General features: G+C 47.6%; 1 protein-coding gene across 1 annotated transcript in view; it reads left to right on the top strand.

The window, feature by feature from the left end:
• Positions 1 to 636: 636 nt before the first annotated feature.
• The window catches only part of rngtt (RNA guanylyltransferase and 5'-phosphatase), a 98,274-nt gene continuing 77,510 nt past the window's right edge, over positions 637 to 21,400 (top strand). Inside the window, exons 1-8 of the mRNA XM_035423607.1 lie at positions 637 to 1,478; positions 2,474 to 2,583; positions 3,002 to 3,105; positions 3,795 to 3,883; positions 12,323 to 12,398; positions 14,412 to 14,727; positions 15,362 to 15,471; positions 17,528 to 17,629. Coding sequence (XP_035279498.1) covers positions 1,415 to 1,478; positions 2,474 to 2,583; positions 3,002 to 3,105; positions 3,795 to 3,883; positions 12,323 to 12,398; positions 14,412 to 14,727; positions 15,362 to 15,471; positions 17,528 to 17,629 — 971 coding nt within the window. The 5' untranslated portion in view covers positions 637 to 1,414. The remainder of the gene's footprint in view (positions 1,479 to 2,473; positions 2,584 to 3,001; positions 3,106 to 3,794; positions 3,884 to 12,322; positions 12,399 to 14,411; positions 14,728 to 15,361; positions 15,472 to 17,527; positions 17,630 to 21,400) is intronic.

Here is a 21,400-nt window from a genome sequence, read left to right as displayed (position 1 = left end):
AATATTAGATAATGGGGACACAAATGAGACTGAATAAACTGCCTTAAATTATGGATCTGCCAGATGACTTGAAATGTGATAACATACCAATAAAGATGTAGCTATCAGTCAAGCATGATGATCCTTGATCCCATAAAAAGTGTGACACCAGACTATGGCAACCTTGATGTAAGAGCATAGAACTCAGAGGAAATGGCTTGTGTAAATACATTCCAAAAGCTGTGGTGCAGCATGAGTTCTCCCTCATCACTGTAAAGCACTGAGAATCTGGAAAAGTGCTGTATCAACGCAATTTCTCATTAATTAATTAATTAATTCATTCATTCATTCATCCATTTTTCCACAGATTAAAATATTTTTATTATTTTTTTAAGTTTAAAGCATTTGGTGGATAATGATGTCCACATTATTGTGTCACATTTAAAAAATTGGTTTATTTTGATTTTCATCCATTATTCATTTACTTTGTATTGCTGGACTTGCTCATTGTAAGATTTTGATTCTAATGTTGGGACTGTCTAATGGGTGACTGCAAATGTGAATGGTGGCTGATGCATACATGCAAGACGGCAGGTATGTATTAATATCTTCCAAGGAAGTCAGTGTTGCTTTTCTGTATTCGTTTTTATTTCTTTCCCATTGACAATGCATCCATTTATTACATTGAACAAATTTAATTTTGCCTACATGACTACCTATATTTTGAAGGCATATTTGAAAATTGTTTTGCATAGGTAGCATCAAAATTAGTTACCCAACATTTTGCATCACAAAACTGCTCAGCCCAAAAACAAATGCTCCCTCCTCTACAGCAGGCATGATACTGAAAGTAGTCTTTTTTCGCGGTGAAATGGCCAATTTACGAAAGGAAAACGTATTTAACAGATAACAATATAATGCTGTAACATGCCCTTACCATGTCATAAAGCCTAGCAATAAAAATACGAGTTACCACATTTAAAATAAGACCGCGATGTCCCCTTTGTGACCGCTTGATGTCAGACTTTTGATACCATCTAGCGGTACTTTTCAGTCATTGCAAGCATTGCACGGTAGAGCAGTGCACTCTGGGGAAAAAGTGGAGAATTTGATTGTAGTTCATTCATGGACACTGCGGTGGGTCCTTAGGAAAACGGGGGAGTTTGCTTAGATTTTAGTACACTGAACTTCCTGTAGTTAAACATCGACCTGGAAACCTTGCGTGACCACACTGGAACAGGGTGGGAACCCCAGGAGTCGTTTACATTAGTCTGCCTTATTTTAAGGCCCAGGAGCCGCGGATCACAGGAGTACAACAGCCCGCCATAGAGGGGGGCTCCTGGGGACGTCTCACCAATGCAGTGCTGATCGGTTGGGCAAGCTTTCGAAATTCGTGGATACAGTACTTTCGCTGTGAGAACAGTTTTCAGGGACGATGTCACACTCCGGGGCTCCACCTCGGTGGCGTAATTGTCCAAGAAGGGGTCAACCTGTGGCAGGTGAGTAAATTGTACATAGCGTTAGCCAGTATTGACATGAGAAAGCTAACACCAGCAAGCTTTTGTGGCGTAGCTAGCGAACGGTAGTGCTAGCTACCCAGAGGTGAATGTGCGAACCCGGATTTGCAAAGTATCTAGTCAAGCTAACGTTAGCATGTTAGCTAGTATTGTTTTTACGACGTGATGTGTGCATATGTGTTGAGCGGTTAAGTGCACATAACGGCGAGCGATCTGAGACATTTCAGGTCATTCCAAATGGAAGGGTCAATAATATGCAGTCGGTCGCGCACATTTTGAATAGGTAGTAATGGTCGCTAAGTAGCTAACGCTAGCCTTGAAGCTGATGTTAGCCAGCTAAGCTAGCTCGCTATATGCGTCACGTGTCATAATAAATGTAGCTAATGTTGACTAGCTATTCATGTTTAACTATGGAAACTGTTTTGAAAACATGACATGCAGGATAAGCCTCCAGTGTTGTGTGAATGTATGCAGGAGACGTGCAAAAAGGGTCGGATTAGATTACAGTCAACGTCACTCGATACGTTCTGAGTCATTGACACGAACGATGCTTGCTAATTTTGTTCGACGATGAGTCTTAGGCAATGTAGATGGCAAAGTAACGGTCGAATATTATAGCAAATTGTTTACAACAACGGAGAACTCTCAAAAATAAACATAAAGGAAAACATGCAAGAGTTGATCTTGATGGTTGTACAAGCGATACAACATGTGGCCGGCTAGCTAGCTAAAGCAAGTTTTCTGGCCGCTGAAAAATGACGTTTTGTTTACATTGTGTCACCCAGTGAAACTAAAGCCACTTACTCGCCAGAAAGCATACCCAGATATTTTGTTGTAATTTCAGCCACGAATGAACTGTATATGCATATAATTATGAAATTCTTTCTTGTGAATTTACACTTAATGTGCATATAGTTTTCTATGTGGTAATGGTGACAGGGTTGTACGTTAACTGACTGGTTAATCTAATTTCTTAGGTAAATTCTTGCCAATGAAAACAATGTTGGGCCCAAATTATGATGAACTGGTACCTGAGGAATGCCGGTTCCACCCCAGTATGTTGTCCAATTATCTGAAGAGTCTGAAGGTAAATCAGTATATAGTTGAAACAGCATTGTTTCCTGGGAATTTAAATGTTCAATGATACTTAAAAAAAAAACCTTGTATACAGTTTAAATACTCTGTAACCATAGGCCAGTATTTTATTGTCAGTGAATGTATTTACTAAGCAGATAACATTTTCATAAGTTAGGCCTTTAAGTTGTTTTACGTCAGCGTATTCTGTAACCCATAAGATACAGCTTGACTTTGTTGATTGGACAAACAATGGACGTATACATATAGAGAATAGGTATCAAGCTACTGTAGTCTAAATCTAATGGGGATATAATATTGTTTTGTCTTTAATTACTATGTGGTGGGGCCTCCAAAATGCACTTCCTGTGGTAGCTGCAGTGGATTTCAGTTTATTGGCTTGTAATGCTACAATTATGTTGTACTTTCAGGTCAGAATGGGATTGCTCATCGATTTAACGAACACAACCCGATTTTATGACCGAAATGAAATCGAGAAAGAAGGGATCAAATACGTCAAACTTCAGTGTAAAGGGTAAGCATTTCTGTAGTGAATTAGGTCAGGATGCTGCAGTGTGTTATCGACAGGTTTGGGGACCTTGTGTTTAAAAATACATTTTGTTGGGGTATTCTAACTATTTTCAAATAACACTGGAGAAACAATTAAATTTTGTAAGAATATTCTCCCATAATAATAATAATAATAATAATAATTATAATGTCTTCCCAAATGCTTTTCTCCAGATGCTATTTGAAATATTTCAAATCCTGAAGTATTACAAGTATTTTCAAATTGAGGTATTTCAAAGCTGATCCTCTGGCTTTCTGGAAAAGGTGTAGCAGTTCCTACCTGGCATTTAGCAAGTTAACAACCGAGTACCTTCATGTGCCTGTATCCAATGCTCCTGTGAAGCCTTCCCTTTTCAGTGTTGAATCCAGCAGCTGGGCACAGTTACCCCAGGCCTGGGCATATCAAGGCTTGATTGGGCCTTATGCTTTTTCCCACATTACTTCAAACTTAACGCTGGCTACAGGCAGGGTTAAGTATAGCTTAACACCCTTACCTGAGGTCCACTGGCCGTCTCGATCATTCAGCAGGCAGAGAGGGCTAAGGGTGGGGCTATGGGATAGAGCCGGATTATTGTTGCTTCCGTGCCAGAGCTTTCTCCCAAATTGTTTTTGCCGCTTTACCATGGTGTAATCTAGTTTTCTTTTGATGTGCAGGCACGGTGAATGTCCATCTACAGAGACCACGGAGATGTTCATCCGGGTGTGTGAACACTTCATTGAAAAGACCCCCACTGAACTAATCGGTAAGGGCAGCGACTCTTTCAAGTTTTTATCTGAAAGTGACAATGCCACTTCCTGTGTTCTGGGTTTTGGGGTCTTTATTATATTGTTGTTCAGTTCATTGGCCAAATGTATTATTTTGCATATTATTTTTTTAGTGCATGGAAAAGGTTTGAAGGGTTTATGAACTAAATTAGGCAGTGATGTGCAAAGGTGGAATGAGTTCCAGTAACTTTCAAGAGCTGCAGTTCAAATTGCCTCCTCAAGTACATGTGCAACAATTTGGAATTCAATAACTTGTTAAATTACACCTGCCACAATTTCGGCATTCAACGACACAGGGCAACTTAGCTTTTACATGCACTGTCCTTGATGTATAACAATGTATAATTATAATGACAGAGGCTTAGGGGCAAATTGAATGCATCTACAACATATTATGCGGATAACCTGTCTCAGTCTTGAAGTTGCCACTGGACTGGTGAGTTAATTTGAGAGGAGTGAAACAGGCTAGACGTTTATGCAGAGCACTTTCTACTTTAGCAGGCAAAACATTCTGTCAGTTCATATGTATTGTAAGCCGCTTTGACCTTGCATGAAATCCATTTAATAAAATCACTTTTAAATGATAGAAGATAGGCATGCTTCACACAGCTGAATTCAAAGGTTATACAGATGGGGAAATTATACAGCATGGATTTATTAACTGCCAGTGTCTGTTGCATATGACTTTGTTGTATATCTTTAGCCCTGCTGCTCTCGGTTGGGCTGTACTGGATTTGTATTTGAATGCTCCTTTTGTTCAAGATTTAAAAATGAGAAAAACATCCCTTGCTTTGAACTTGCATGTGTGGGAATGGATTCTTGACTTTTGGGAATAGATAGATACCACAGATGATTTATGTATCAGTTAATGTGCTGTAGAGAACTGGAGGCCCTCTGCGTGAGTAGGGCCGTTGTGTGTGCTGCCACCTTGTGGTGACAGTGAGACTGGCAGATACAACCTCATCAGGATCTAGTTCAGTGATGCCCAATCATGTGCCATTGAGGGCTAAGAGTATGAAGGCTTTCATTCAAACCGATCATTACACCTGCTGATTTCACTAATTATCACACCTTCAACCTGAGAGGAAGAACTAATCAGTGAAATCAGGTGAAGTGATTGGTTGGAATGAAAACCTGCATACTCTCGCCCCTCCATGGCACATGATTGGGCACCACTGATCTAGATGAAAGCATCCATAGATCCTGGGAGTTTATCTCCAGTTAATATATGAATGTAATTACTGTCAAGTCTCGCTGGTGAAAGTGTGTATGTGTAAATTAAACACAGGGGATTGTGTTTATGCGATTATTCTTTGTGAGAGATTGTGTATGAACTGAGATATGACACAATACGTAGTTTAAATCTATGTCCTCATTGCACAGGGAACAAATTAAGACTTAAATTTATATGATTGCTTTCTATATTTTAACGTGTTGCATTTCAGTTTCACATATATAGGATAGATTTATGAACTGAGATATTGCACAGTATAAATATAGAGTTTAAATGTATGCCCTCATTGTAAAATGAATAAAATAATGCCTACATTTATATGAATGCTTTTTAAATTTTAACCTGTTGTATCTAAGTTTCATATTTCTTTAATATTTTTAAGGCACTTCTTACAAATACCTACAAAATATAGAAGCCTGTTTTCCTATTTGTTTTGACAAACAAGACTTTTTTAACAATGTGAAATGGGGCTTTTTATGCAGATACTCTAAGTGCAGAGTTCCTGTTGATAATGAACAGTTCATGAATTATTCCTCCTAGCTGCTAGAAAAGGTGTCAGCTTGCAAGTGGAGTGTGACATTATGATAGAGAAGCAAGCCGTTTTGGCAGTGCGGCGTTAGCTAATTTTCTAGCTACCTAGAAATTCATTATATATTGTCTTTGAGTAATTATCTTCTGGAGATAATTACGAAAGTCTTATTCTACAATGATCTCCATAATGTTTTTTTTTGGCTTTGTATTCCACAATTTTAGATTTGTAATCAAACAATTCTTATGGTTAAAGTGCACATTCCCAACTTTTATTTAAGGGTATTTTTTAAATACACGTTGGTTTCACTATGTCAAAATTAGAGCCCTTTTTATGCATGGTCCCCCTATTTCAGGGCATAAATCAGTCATGTTTAATACTGTGTCACATATCCTTTGCATGCAATGCCTGCTTGAAGTCTGTGACTATAGACATCAGGTGCTGAGTATCTTTCTGATGATGCTTTGCCAGGCCTGTGCTGCAGCCATCTTCAGCTCCTGCTTGTTTCAAGGGCTAGTTGCCTTAAGTTTTCTCTTGAGCATAATAAACTCATGTTCAATTGGATTCAGTTCAGGTGAATGACCTAGCCAGTCAAGAATTTTCCTGTTTTTGGCTTTAAAAAACTCCATTGTTGCTTTAGCAGTGTGTTTGGGATCACTAATGTAGGATGAAGTGCTGTCCAATGGAGCATTAGGCTGAACTTTAGCAGATGAGATGCTTCTGTATGCTTAAGAATTCATTCTCCTGGTGCTATCAGCAGTTACATCATCAGTGAAGACAAGTGAGCCAGTACTTGTGGCTGCCATACATGCCCATGACCTTCACATCCCCTCCACCATGTTTCACTGATGAGGGGGGGTGCTTTGCATCTTGGGTAGTTCCTTTTGACCTCCACACTTTGCTCTTGCCATCAGTCTAATACAAGTGAATCTTTGTCTCATCTGTTTATGATATCATTTTCCAGAACTCTGAAGGCTCTTTTAGGTACTTCTTGGCAAACTGTAACCTGGCCATCCTGTTTTTGCAGCTAACTAGTGGTTTGGTCTTGCAGTGTAACTTCTGTATTTCTGTTCGTGAAGTCTTCTGCAGACAGTAGTCATTGACAAATCTACGCCTGCCTCCTGAAGAGTTTTCTGATCTGTCAGACAGGTGTTTCAGAGTTTTCTTCGTTATGGTGAGAATTCTTTGGCCACCAACTGTAAAGGTCTTCCTTGGCCTACCAGACCCTTTGCAATGACTGAATTCACCAGTGCTCTCTTTCTTCTTAATGATGTTCCAAACAGTTGATTTAGTTAAGACTAAAGTTTGGCCTATGTCTGTGAAATATTTATCAGCCTATGGCTTCCTATTAATCATAATGGCTTCCTTGACTTTCATTGGCACAATTCTGGTCCTACTGTTTACAGACGTCAATAACAGACTCCAGAGGATATCAAAAGCCTAGAATTAAGAGTAGCTACTGAAAGCTCCCTTATACCTGCACTAAGGAGGCAATTTAACACACCTGAATAATCAGAAACACCTGTGAAGCTATTTGTCCAAAACATTATGGTGGCCTGAAATAGGGGAGACTATGTTCAAAATGTGCTGTAATTTCTATGTGTGAAACCAAAATGTATAAAAATATCATTTAATAACAGCAGAGTAACTGCACTTTAACAACATGTGATTTGTTTCTTTACAAATCTAAATCTGTGGAGTACAGAGCTAAATAAAGACAAAAATGCCTTTGTCCCAAACATTATGGAGCTCACTGCGGGTGTGTGTGTGTGTGTGTGTGTGTGTGTGTGTGTGTCTGTGTCTGTTGTGCTTCCATGTATTTTTCATCAATTTGAACAGTGCAGTGTTTGTTTATAAAACAAAGATATTTCCACATTTGCAAGGACTAACAGGTACCACATATTCAAATAAATGAAAATCCATTAAAAAAACAGAGGTGTGAGCATCTCTGCGAATGCTTCCCTTTGAAATGAAGGAGAATTCATTCTGCTTTACTGAACAACATTGGCTAATTGAGAGAATCAGGCAGTGAAACGTCTTTCCACACGGACATCTATATTTTCCTTTTTACAAGGCGCACTGATAATGCTTGGTGCATCAGACACCTTCTTTAGTTCTATTTATTTCCCCCCCTTTGAAAACAACTCTAAGTGCCTTTGGAAATGCATTGAAGTAATTAGACGTCCTTTAATGGGTAAGCAGGGTCCATATATTTCCATGTAGCCGCTTGTTAGCAGTTTTTCTGTTGCTCTGGAGTTAATCAGCAGACCAAAGTGAAGATAGAATGTCACAGCTTGCCTATAAAGGCTGCTCTTTGCAGCAAAACCAGAGTGCCGCAAGTACACGTTATGTAACATGCAAATAAGAGTAGCATGTGCCGCACGCATTGAATAATGCTTCTCCTGACGGGCGGGAACGCCAGCTTTGTTGGTCTGTAACAGGGGAACGACGGAACGAAACATTGTTTTTGTTCCAGCCGCATTGTTGTTGTTGCCGGCACGTCTTCCCCCCTTCCTCCGCGGGCTTTTACGAAGCCTTTCCCCGGCGCTGGCGCTAATGCTCTGAGTGCTTATTGATCTGTGTCAGTCTGAGCCCTTTGACCGTGCGGCGAGATGCGCCTCGGCGAGCTCTGCTGCTTTCGCTGTTCGTTGCAACTGAAATATCCACTTTGAGGGCCGGCGTCTGTAGTTATTAGGCAGGGTACAGTGACCGTGCTAAAGGGACATTAGGACCGTATTTAGGCTAGAGAGCACATCCCTTCAGCTCTTTAACCAGCCCGGACGAGAGCCTCATAAAACACTGTTATCATATTGTTGTCATTATGTGTGATACAAGGAAATTATACCGCCCTCATTCATGTGGACGCAAATTTACGCCATTTAGACACGGTGCGTAATTAATTTGACTTGATGGCAGGATTTTCTTTGGAAAAGCGTGAACGTTGTGTCGAGCACTAGGTGGAGCTAGAGTAACACTGCAAGTGTGTGTGTGTGCGTGTGTGTGTACATCGTGAATGCTTGTTATTCTGGGCAAATCTTCATCCCGCTGAAACGAGAGGCTTTTGTAGCCCCATTTTTCATATATTGCTCGACTGTCAAAGTATAAAAATGGGAAAAATATATTTGAAACCCTCTCTATATCAATACAAGAACAATAATATAAAATAATTACATTTTTTTTCTTTATTTCAACATGGAAGGCATGGAAAACAAGATGAAATTAAAAAATCAGCCAAAGAAACGGTGACTTCCAAGAGACGAGGTCAGGGGTTTATTCCGCAGACGCAGCCAGAAAGAACTGTACGCGGTCACCAGCGACCTGTGGGTTTATCACAGCTCCTTCGAGTACCTTCACTGTGGGTTAAAGGAACAGTCAAAGCAAAGAAAGACTGGAGTTGAGGGTGGCAGTATGTCAGATGTCTGCGGGCTGGGCGCTGGACGGGAGGTGACTCCGGTCCATTTCTGCACCCAGGGGAGGGCGGGGGCGCGGCGGGGCGCCGGAGCTCACAGACGGGAGGACGGAAAGCCACAAATCCTCCGTATCGCCGCCGAGCAGGAGTAAAACTCCCGGGAGCGTAAAGGTAAAGGCCGCGGCAAAGCCGTTCGCCGCAGCCTCCCGATAGCTGGCGGCGCGGGGTTTACGGCGCTTTGTCACCGGGCAGCCGTGCGGCTTCTGCTCAGCCCGCCAGCCGGAGAAGGTGTGGGGAAACGGGAGTGAACCGCGCGCGGCTTCACGTTGGGCTTCAGACCGGCGGCTCGTTAACGCAGTCCTTCGGCTGGAGCCTCGGTTTTTCTGCCGAAAAAGTTTCTTTGGTTTTTTCCGTTCTACCGTGACATTTTCGTTCCGATTTCGTAAGTTTCGCCGCCTCGGAATTCAGCCGGGACAACTTCAGCCTCGGGCTCCGCGTATTTTTTTTTTTTCTCCACGTCTAAATTTGTCGCGCGCATCGGCGGAGCTAAAAATGAACGCCGAGGGGAGGAATCATCAACACCCGCCCACCTGAATCAGACGGGCATTGATAAAAAAAAATCATGAGAAGGACATGAATAAACGATGAGGCGGGGAAGGCGAAACGCGGTGCGTAGGCTACGGGCGTCATCGCTCGCTGAGCCGGCTGCGAAGCGCAGATGCTCGGAGGGCCCGGCGCGCTTCTCGCCCGGCGCGCTAGCCTCGGTTAGCTCGCCGCTAACGAACTCCGCGGCTCTCTGTCTCAGAAAGCTGTGGCGAGAGCGGCGGAGACGCAGGCGCTCCTTCCTTCCTTTAACGGCGACCCGGGGCTTACGCGCGTCCTGCTTGTCACCGTCTCGTTCGCCCGAGCGCGGGCGTCGCCGACCGCCGCCATTTTGGAAAACCGGCATCTCGGCGAGCGCTGTTCCCCTGCACGCGCGCTGTAACCCGGCAGGCCTGTAGATGGCGCTCTCCCTGTGAGAGCGGTGCCTCGTAATCCCTGGAGCTGTGCGTCTGTGTGCTGGAAGCAGACACTGACTGGTGCTCTGGGCACTCTGTGTGGCTCCTGTACATCACAGGCTCATTCAGCCCTGGGGGAGAATACATGAATTTCATTACAAAGCCCCCCCCACCCCCACCCCGCCTAGCTTAACAGCGCAGGTCTCAGAAGTGTAACACTGTAAATGAGCCACCAGGGATGTGACGAGGGGCTTTTTTTTCCCCACCATAAAAAAAAAGAAATTGGGAATGATGACTTGTGCCCCTCCCCCCGCCGCGCCCCTCCCCTCCCCTCAGCCCGCGGCTCGGCCGGCTTTGAACTCGGACGCCTGCCGCGGGGAGCAGGGCGGCGCGACAATGCGGAAAGGGTGCGTACCGCTGCCGGCCACCAGGGGGAGTGCCAGGCGCGGCCAGCCGAGGCGCCGCGCGGAACCCGGGCCGCTGCTCGCCTGCCGGGGCGAGGCGAGGGGCGAAACAAAAGACCGCTCCTCGTCGCCGGGGCGGCCGACCGAACGGGGGGCTCTGCCGGGCTTTGTTCTCCCGCCTTTTCCGGTCGTTTCCGTAAGACGCGGCGGTCGGCGGAACTGCGGGCGGTCGACCGGGCCCTTCACTTCACGGTCCGGTTTGGCGTGGATTAATTGCCCCCGATTTGTCTGCGCCGCTCCTTTAGAGACCGTTTGAACTTCAGTCGAGCACTTGAAGCCTCTGCGTTCGTCGCGGGCCCGAGACTCATCACAGCCGGTGCGGCGGCTGCGCTGAATGTAAATGAGGGAGCCGTAGCTAGGATACCGGAATATGAACTCCATTCATTAGGGTTGAAAGACCGAGTAACCTTTCGCAAAGGCGACATTATAATTTGAGGGCGACGATCACAGGTGTCCCCTTAAGACGCGGGTTCGTATCTGCTTAGCGCCCTCTGTTTTCCCGCTGACCCCACCCCCCCACCCTCCTTCCTCACCCACTCCATCCCCACTCCGACCTCGCCCTCGCCTACAGGCATCCGCAGACTGTCAGTTGCCATCGGCGATAGATCCTCCAATCAGCGGAGCTCTCCCGTTGTACTTCTCCTGCAGGTTTCAGCCGCAGTACATCTTGTGCGAATTTGCCATAGCGGTGACTCGAGAGTCACGATTACCCATTCAGCACGAGGGAGAAAGAAAGCAGTAGAGCTGTTAGAGCTAATGAATAACACTTGGGCTCTTATTCGAATGTTACCGTCTGCGTAGCCTCGAGACACAGTTTCACAATCAGTGCACAACTGCAACAATATACAAACACTTGCAAATCCACTGCACCACACCTCCGAAAATACACTCACACGTCACAGTATATTCCTACGAAAATACACAAATGTGTCTCCACACATCTCAAAATACTCATTTTGTACACACCGCAAAAAACATGAAGACATGATGTACGCTTGTTTATGCGTACCTACTTGTTTATGCATACCTACAAGAGCACACACGCGCATGCATGCACTTGTGTGCCTGCGCACATGCACACACACTCACAAATGTATGCAGACTCAAACGCACATACACGCACTCACTCACACATACATATACGCACGCACGCACGCACGCACGCACGCACGCACACTCACTCACACAGACACTCACTCACACCACACACACACACACACACACACACACACACACTCTCTCTCTCTCTCACACACACACACACACACTCACTCACTGTCACTAAATAATCACTGTCCAACAGATGGCGCAGCCGCACGTAGCACGTAGCTGCAAGGGTGTTTATTAGCGATTACCCAAAGCAAACATTCGTGCAACAAAACCAACAAAAATCAAAACAGCAGGAACAAAGCAGGGCATTGAGTTCAGGCACCCTACCACCTACCCTATAGCTCTGCCTGACCCACATTGCCCCCTACAGAGAACCAGAGCCCCTCTTCATTAGATAGCTCCTCCCTCACAGACAATGCCAATTCCTCATTTTAACTCACTGGCCTGGTTCATACCATCCACAATTTCTACCCTTGTATCATTATAATTTTTCTAAATTCATTCTCGCACGCTGTCTCACATACGTCCGCACACACACAAACACACACACACATTCATTCACGCTTGCACACACACACACACACACACACACACACACACACACTCTCTCTCTCACACACGTACACACACAGAGCTTTGTTCTCTCTGATTCCTCTGCCCTTTGCTCCCGCAGGTGTCCACTGCACGCACGGCTTCAACCGGACCGGCTTTCTGATCTGCGCCTACCTGGTGGAGAAGTTGGACTGGAGGTAGGAGCGGTTGGAAAAGTTGCGGTCGGGATTGCGTTGCCAGTCAACCAACGACGCATCGGTGGGCGTGTCCGCCCTGGCCCGGTCCCGAGCTCATTGATATTTCAGACGAGCCGGGCCGTGTCAGATAATGCATCTGCGTCGGAGCCACGTCCGCACGTTCTGCTCGATAATAAACGGGCAGGACCCCGGACGCGTCCCCCCCCCACACATTGCAAATGGCGGTCTGCATCGCCCCGGGGGAGCGGTAGACGAGAAAAATCCCGCTCCGCCCGTTGAAGGAGAGAAACTGTGGACAGATATTGAGCGGCCAAGGCTGCGTGTAATTCACAGGAAATGATGAAAGCGCGTGTGCCTTTCGGCCCGCGCCGCGGCCGACGCTGCCCCTTTCAGCCGAGTGCGCGTTCCCGCCGTCCTCGGCGACTGTCTGTAACTTCGGCCTCCCTACGGCAAACAAACGAACGCGAAAAATCGATGAACGTTTATTTAAAAAAAAATCTACCTGCACAATATCCCGAGCTGCTGCTTATACTAAACGCTAATGGGAAAAAGGGCACGGTCTGTTCAACCTTATTAATATAGACACTTGAGTCTATCGATGCACTGTTATAAGGGCTCAGCGCTGGAGTTTGCTAATCCTGCTGTATGGCACATGGCAATTTTCAGGTTTTACGCTCAAAGCTTGAAATCAGTTGTCTGTGCTGCTTGCGGTTAGCTGCCATACGTGTAATATATGCTTGCCTGAAGGCTACTGCTAAGCAGTGACGGCCTGGCGTAGTTGTTGAAAGGGAGGCCTCCGGGGGGAGTTTAAGCGCTGGTCGTGTCGCCGCGTCATTCTGCTACCGAGTCTTAGGGACGCCGAGTTGCTGCCTGAAGGAGTGTTGTGTAGGCCTGTAGGGGGCGGTGTTCTTTCTGGACCAACCGAATGGCCTTCGTTTTTGAAGCTGACTTCCTGGTCTTGTTGAGAGGCGTTGCTCACTAGCGCCAGTGGGGTTGGCCCCAGTATAGCTGTTTCAGCCACCCGTTTCAATGTAAGTCAGTGGTACCAATAAGGTCAAGATACAAAGTCAGTAATTTGTGTGTTACGTGTATTCACAGTAGGTGTTTTTTTTTTTGTCAAGTGTCTCCCCATTGTTTTGTTAAGTTATTTGGTCATTTTAGCAATATTTTAATATTTAGTGGACGAATCAGGGAAGGTTAGCATCACTGCCCGTTATTTGGGTTGGGCGGTATTATTGCTACGTGCTTATTGGGCGACCCCCACCCGGCCCGGACCACATGACCTTATAAGGGTCCTCCCTTTTCCCTGCTTCGCAGTCTATGGCTCCGGTTTGTACAGCGGGGCGACACGAAAACCGCAGTTTCAGAACGCTGTTCACAAGCCCGTTTGGGTGACATCATTTTGTCTGTATTTTTCTGTAGTCTGCGGGACCAGCCAATGGCCCCCGGCGCTCTGGGAAATGATGTCTTCCCGATGAAACGCTAAACCGAGGCCCCGACTCACCAGGGTCATTACAGATCCAGTCGCGCTTGCTGCTGAGACCAGGGGGATTCCCTGGTGTCCTGGCCGAATTCCCAACCTGACTCTCACAATCCGGCCATTTAATAACCCCCCCCGCCCCCCTTTTTAATTGGCTTAATATAGTCCCTCCCTCCCCTCTGTAGTTGATCTATGTGGAGCGCTCTGGGGGCCAAATTATGGCTGTGCAGCGCCAAGGTTATATCTCACCTGCGCTGTGAGACGTCAGGGGGAGGATGAACCGCGCTATATGAAGGCCATCCATTGTCTTAAAAATGATTATTAGCGTTATTATAACCGCATGTGCGTGTTGTACATCATCGGTGCCGCGTATCCAAAAAAAAGCACTTTTTCAGAAAATGAGAGAAATGCCTCAAGGCTAAATTGCATTAGCCGCGCTTCGGCTTGGCGGGGTTTTCAATTAACTCCATAAATCGCCGAGCGGCGAAGCGGCGACAGGCGCTCACGTTCGGTCTCCTCTGCCCGTCCCGCAGCGTGGAGGCCGCGGTGGCCGCCTTCGCCCAGGCCCGGGCGCCGGGAATCTACAAGGGCGACTACCTGAAGGAGCTGTTCCGTCGCTACGGCGACGTGGAGGACGCGCCCGCCCCGCCCCAGCTCCCCGACTGGTGCTTCGATGAGGACGAGGACAGGGAGGAGGACGACGACGGCGGTGGCGGCGGCGGCGGCGGAGGCGGCGGAGGCGGAGGCGGTGGTGACCGTGGCGACCGCGTCAACGTCATCGGGCAGGACTCCGGGCCCAGCTCCTCGGCGACCGGGCCGGGAAAGAAGAAGAAAGAGCGGCTTAAGATGGTGAGCCCGGGCGCCCGGGGAGGCGGAGGGAATTATGGGACATCCCAGGGTCCCTCCTGCTCGCTGAGAGCGGTGCCTCGGCCCATCTGCTCCTGTGTTATCACGAGGCTACGTTTCGTTTTTTCGGGGGAATTATATGTTAATGACTGCAGATGAAATCTTGGCAAAGAGGAGTCCGCATGCTGTCCCTGTGCACACACACGCACGCACACACACACACACACACGCACCCACACACACACACACACAGTCTTTGCGCATCCAGTGACAGCCAGACTCAAGAGCATAATTGCGGTTACATGGCCTCCCCGTTCAGTGCAGCCCATTAAGCGTATGAATATTCCCCTAATAAGAATAATTAAATTACCACACGCGCGTCTCGTTAGCGAGCGCGCGGAGGCACGGAAACAACGATTGCGGCGAAGCGGTGAGTTTGAGCAACAGTGTGGGTTTTTCATATTTATGAGCTGTTTAAAGCCCCCGTGTCCTGATTAGGAAATTTGCATGCTTGTTAACGGAGGCCTTGGAAAAGGGCGCCCTGAGAGATGGAGGGAAAGACAAGGAAGCGTTTGTCTCCATAACGACCGAGTGTGCGCCTTTCCACCCCCCCCCCCCCCCCCCCGCCTCTCCTCAGGGTGCCATTTTTTTGGAGGGCGTCTCGGTGAAAGGCGTCACGCAGGTCACCACTCAACCCAAGCTCGGGGAGATCCAGAGGAGGTGCCAAGAGTTCGCCGAATGGGAGAAGTGAGCAAATCCCGCCTTTTTTTTTTTTTTTTTTTTTAAACACCCCAGCCAATCAGGGAACTGCGCCCGTGTTTCACGTAGCGCTCCTTAAGAACGGAGATGTCGCAGGGCGCCGCTCAGAGAGCGTGCCGTCTAGACTAGACGATTGGTCGTTTAACTCAGAACAGCAATGATGACATCATCTGCGGAAAGCACCCCAGAATTATAACAGCACAATAGAAGCAATGAGATTGTAAAAATGAATCTTTGTTTAAAGAAAAAAAAAGAAAATCCTTGCTTGATTCTTCATTCTTTAAAACTCACTGAGGGAATTACCTCTCAGCGCAGCCTGTTATTCAAAATAATTACATTCATTTACTAAATGACATTTTGAATCGTTTTGTCTTTCGTCTCTTTTAACCAGCTGCAAAGAGGTCTCTCGCCCGAGACGAGAGAAAGTTTGGGCGCTGATTGCCGATCGATTAGGCGATTGATTGGCTTGTTAGTCTGGTGAAATGAACGGACGCGATCGTCCTCGCGCTGTTGTTCGCGTCTCACGCCCCTTTAGATCACAGACCAGTGGCGTGGGGCACGCGGTCACTGAAACGCCTCCGCGCCACAGCAGAGGGTAGCGCACCGAGACACTGGGTGAACTGCTTGTCAAAGGAGCGTTTTCTCTGTAGTGCAAAGACGGTCTGAGGAAGCTAAGCTCAGACGCGGGCTTTTGTTTGTTGTGTTCTCAGCTGTAGCAGTTAGCTGGCTTAGGAGGTCAGTTTTGCTTGCGGGGGAGTCTAGAGCTACGTGCTCGGAAGAGCTGATGAAGGATCTTCGTGGTATCTGGCACAAGGAGAAGCTCGGCCAATGGGAGAAGTGAGGAATAAGCGGGAGCCCGTTAGCCTGCTTCTTGTAACTGGCTAACAGCAGAAATGCCTCCCATTACCATAATTAAGCCCGTACAACGGGTGCTAGAGGGGCCATTCATCAATAGAGGCCGAAGAAATTGGTTTCAAATCTCAGTTTGAATATCAAGAGGCCATGGTCTGAATTAAATTGTAAATCATTACAGAATTTCAGGCCCGAGGGTGTAGAATTCCTTGCTGCCTCCTTCAGCTTGTGACATTTGTGGTTCCCGCTGGAAGCCCGTTGTCTGAGACTGGGGAAATTATGATTTTAGGGAGCAGTGAGCGTGCTCAGATTGGACTGGGTCAATGCTTCATAGACAGGGGCGGAATGTCTGCTGTGTGTGCACAGAACGTCGAGACAATCTTTTTGTGAGAGGCGTACATTGTGAAAATAAAAACAAATTGTTTTTCCTCCTGCATAGCAACAGCTGTTTTCCACTGGACAAGCAAGCAACACCACAAAGATGTGGTTACACAACCTTATCAGTGCAGTTGGAATAACAGTTTGATGTGATACACCCCTGTGGTCATGTGACAGGGGCTCCAATGCTGTGGTCATGTGACGGGGGCTCTCCAGATAGCTATATGTTGTATATTACTATATACCTAGACTAACCATATGGTCATCTCTGTATTCATAACATTGAGAGTTCTGCCTTCCTTATGTTGACTTTGACTCTGACTCATTCCAACCTGATGCATCTTCTGAAATTTGCAGTAGAGTTTCAAAGGGTGTTCATATCACCGGAAACTCCTGTTGGTAAACGGAGCCTCCTGTTGTTAAGAAAAACAGAAGACAGAAGGGGAACGTAAGAGTGGACCATCTGGCCAGTCTATAGTAGTATCTGTGGTGATACAACCGTGGTCATGTGACGGGGCCTTTCCGAGGTAATGATGTCAGTGACACACAAAAAAGGGCCCTCTGAGTTGAAAATGCCATCGTCATGTGACAGGTGATACCTGTGCGGTAATATGATGGGGGCTCTGAGCTGAAAAGGCCATGGTCATGTGACTGGAGTTCTCTAAAGGTGATACAAGTGCAGTCATGTGATGGGGGCTCAGATGAAAATGGCATGGCTCTCTGAGGCGATGATGCTGTGGTCACGTGACAGGAAGTCTCTGAGGTGACTCCGCCGTGCTGCGTTCTCAGAACCGTGTTTTTCTGTGCGTTCCAGGTCTGGGTTCCCGGGCGCGCAGCCGGTGTCCATGGACAGGAGGAACCTGCAGTTTCTGGAGCAGAAAGCCTACAAGGTCAGCTGGAAGGCTGACGGCACCCGGTGAGTTGGCAAAAAAAAAAAAAACTGATTAAAATCATTTTATCTGTTTGCAAAACGGACCGAGAAACCTCAGTGATTTAACCTGGGCGTCTACGGTCCCTGGCATCCCACAATCCATTTTCCCCATTTTGGCTGCTCTTCAACCCGGATTCCCCAACGGAATCACTCCCCTATTTTTCCATTATCTTTCACTGTTATACCAATATAGAATTGTCCCTTTGTTGAATGGACAGTTGCAATTCCCTTCATCATCAATAACCCTCTACGGTTCAAATTGGCTCGGAAGGGGGAAGGGGGAAGGTGGGGGGGTGAACGTGTTTAGAGACTGGGCTGGATTAGCCCCGCCCGCCCCCTGCCCCCCCGCCCCCGCGCTTAGCCAAGCGCGCCTTGAGGAACGCTCAAAGTTTCGGTCCGCCCACGCCCCCTCCCCCCCCTCCGCTTTCCTACACTCCCCGCGGTAAGTAATCTACGGCTTCATTGGGCAGAGGATGTGAGCGGCATGACAAAAGCGTCCCGCCGCCTCCCCCTTCCGCCTCTCATTCCGCCGAGGTTGGGGGGCTGCGGCGAGACGCCGGAGCGGGGATTCGAGGAGGGGGAGACCGCGGAGCGGCGTCGCGGGCCACCTCCGGCGAGCGCCACGCCTCGCGGCGCGCGGGCGGCGAGAGGGCCCTTCCCTCAGAAACGCCGCCGCGCTCCCGAGCCCGTCCCTTTCGGCTCTGAAGCTTCGACAGGCTCGCGTCTTCATCCGCGGCCTCATTTGAATTACTAATGCGTTCCCCGGGTGGTGGGCGGTGGGGTGTCGCGAGTCTCCTTTTCGCTCTTCCCCTTCGGTATGGAAACGGCTCGATGACTAATGAATGCGTTCTGCGTGTAGGTAAGCTATACCTGAGTTCTCGGTGCGTCGGTCCAGAGCCCAGACTAGTCACGCACAAGTGGGCTGGTTTATGTTCTGTTGTCTTCAGAACGTCGGAAATTGCCCATTGGTGTTCGCCACACAGCGCGTTTCGCACGTATCGGCTATCAGCACTGCAGGTTGTTCACTTAAGTGCCGGGATAATGGCGAGACGGTATATCTCTCTCTGAGAGAGAGAGAGACAGGAGGTAACGGCGCTTGAAGTTGAATGAAGGAAGTCTGGGCAGAGCGGCCTGGGTCACGGTGACTTCACCCGACGCTAACGCTAGCCGGAGCCCGGTTTTTCCGAAACGCCCGATCTCGCGCGGGAGAGATTGCGGTGATTACTGGGGCGAGGTGGGGAACGGGGCGAGGTGAGCTCGTAAAGAGCGATGATAAAAGACAAAGTGGGCGAACGCGCTGCCCGTTAAAGGCGTTTTAATGGACGGATGAGAGGCCGTCCGATGTGCAGCGGGTATATTGGAGAGTGAGGCGCTGCAAAGCAGAGACGTTGACGTCCTGAGTACCACTCTGCAGCAGGAAGTAGCACACATCCAAATCTGGACCGCATGTCTCTTTAATGTCTTTCTACGATGTTTCTTCAGCTCTTAGAGGGCTAGCACAGTCTTTATATTTAGCTCTGATATATATAAAGTGCACTCATTTCTGTAATGTGGTTGTTATACTTTTGTCATTACCAGAACCACGGTTTCTTATTTTGTTGTACACCACGGAGCAACTTCACACAATCTGGGGGGGGGGGGGGGGGGGGGGGGGGGGGGGGGGGGGGGGGGGGGGGGGGGGGGGGGGCGGGGGGGGGAGACTGAGCTTATTTATTTTCTCAATCGTGCGGATTACGTGGGTTTGTACCGTAAAAGAAAAGTTTCACTCTTGCGACGTTCCGTGATCATCGGTAACTTGAAGTAATGAACCACCATTTTGGCTCACAATAGAACAGTAGCCATACAGGAAACTTTCAACAAGTTTGTCTTGGAGGGAAACACTGTGCATCTACTAAGTTTAACCGGTCTATTCTTATGAATCGTCTCTGCTCGATAGAATGCCTGACCTAAGGTGATCACACACCGCATTCTCATTAAAAGAAATTCTGTCAGATGTAGCCAGCTCCCGAGAGGGTTTTTTTTTTTAAACGTGACTTTGTCGAGTGCGATAGATATGACAACATCGTCTCAGTCTATCCGGGTTATCTCAGTCACATCACAGCGCTTTTGCTGGATGAGCCATTCGCAGGTTGTGTTATTTTATACCCCCCCCCCCCCACCTCCCCAATTCCTTCACTGTCAGGAGTGTTCCCAACAGTACCCAGAGTCACATTCCGTCCTGTTCCAGTCTCACAGCGCGTAAAAATAATAACGTTGCGGCCATTTTAAATTCCGGCGGTCCGCCATAACGCTTTTTATACCCTGCGCAGGAGTAAATATTTAATGAAGGCGCTCGTTTGTTTGAGATTTTTACATACTAATGAAGCGATTAGATCGGAGGCTCTGACGTGTACGCCAGGCCATAGCAGAGCCAGCCAGCGAACGGCCACAGATGGCTACACAGGCAGGGCGCGGTTTGACCCTGTCGAATGGAAAGGACCCTTGAACATTCGGGCGTTGAATTCATCATCGTTATTATTATTTGAACATGGTACGATACGTCCTCTCTCGGGATGTCATATAAATAGATATAGGTATTAGAGGTGACTTGTGAGAACACGGCCCCCCCCCTCTGTCGCCCGTAATAAACGGCAATATGCCTAATGCAAATATCAGCGAGGGGGGGGGGGGAGGTTCCAAAACCCCGGAGAGAGGAATTATTAAGAAAACGAAGCTAAGAAACCGAGATGTTTGCGTTGATTCTGAAGACGGTGAATATCGAAGGTGAGCAGGAGCAGTGCGGGGAGCATTAGGCCTCAGATGGGGCGGAGACAGAAAAACAGTTGATCACAAAAAAAGAAAAAAGGTGGGGTGGGGACAGAACCCTGAATAATAGCGCACAGTCGTAAGGACTCCACGGTCATTAGCATTCCTTTTGAGACTTAGAAGAGCGTTTTGTTTCAGAGACAGTTTTGTTGTTTTTCTTTTGTTGGTTTCAATCTTATTTCTCTATTTGGGGGTATTGTTAGTCTTCCCTGTTATTTTCCCAAAGTTAATTGCTATTCTGTTTGCATTGTTTTGATATTGTCAGTTCTGAAATATTCTCTGAGGGTAGAAATTTGTGTGTCTCTGCGTGTGTGTGTGTGTGTGTGGGTTTGTTGGTCTATATGTGTAGTTAGTAGCGCATCTATGAGAATTTCTGGTAGTAATACTGTACATATGCGCTGCATGGTACATGTCCTGGTCACTGAACCGGTGGACCTGGCGTCTCCCCCATCTCCATGCGGCCGGTGTGGAAAGCGAGCCCTGTGCCTCACGAGCGCTACCTAACCGCAGTCCGAGAGGCCGGGAATCCACCGGATTAGATTTTTTTTCCATCGCAGAAAACGGCAGGAAAGCCGCCCCGGATCTTTCTAGAAGGAAGGCGATGCGCTCGTTACGCGTCGAAAGCGGCTCCCCCCCCCCCGGTCACGTTGAGCGTGGGCGTGCCCGCAGCGCCGGCCCGGCCGCCCACCGCTCTCTCTCCCCCTTCCCTCCCATGAAAACCCCCGCGCGAGCCGCGCTCCTTCTCCATCTGATCCTCCGGCGCGTCTCCTCTGATGATGTTTAGAGAGAAAAAAAAACAGAAGGAAGAGAACCCTAGAGGGGAAGCGCGGTGTTTTCATAACGCCGCCTGCGCCGTTCTTTCTCATTTGCGGGGAGTTTCATAAAAGCGGCGTCTTGTTCAGCTGGATTACCTTTTTGTATTTTCATTTTTTTTTTTTTTTTTTTACCCTT

Source organism: Anguilla anguilla, chromosome 6 (genome assembly GCF_013347855.1).
Source record: "Anguilla anguilla isolate fAngAng1 chromosome 6, fAngAng1.pri, whole genome shotgun sequence".
Classification (NCBI taxonomy): domain Eukaryota; kingdom Metazoa; phylum Chordata; class Actinopteri; order Anguilliformes; family Anguillidae; genus Anguilla; species Anguilla anguilla.
This window is presented reverse-complemented; position numbering and strand designations above follow the sequence as displayed.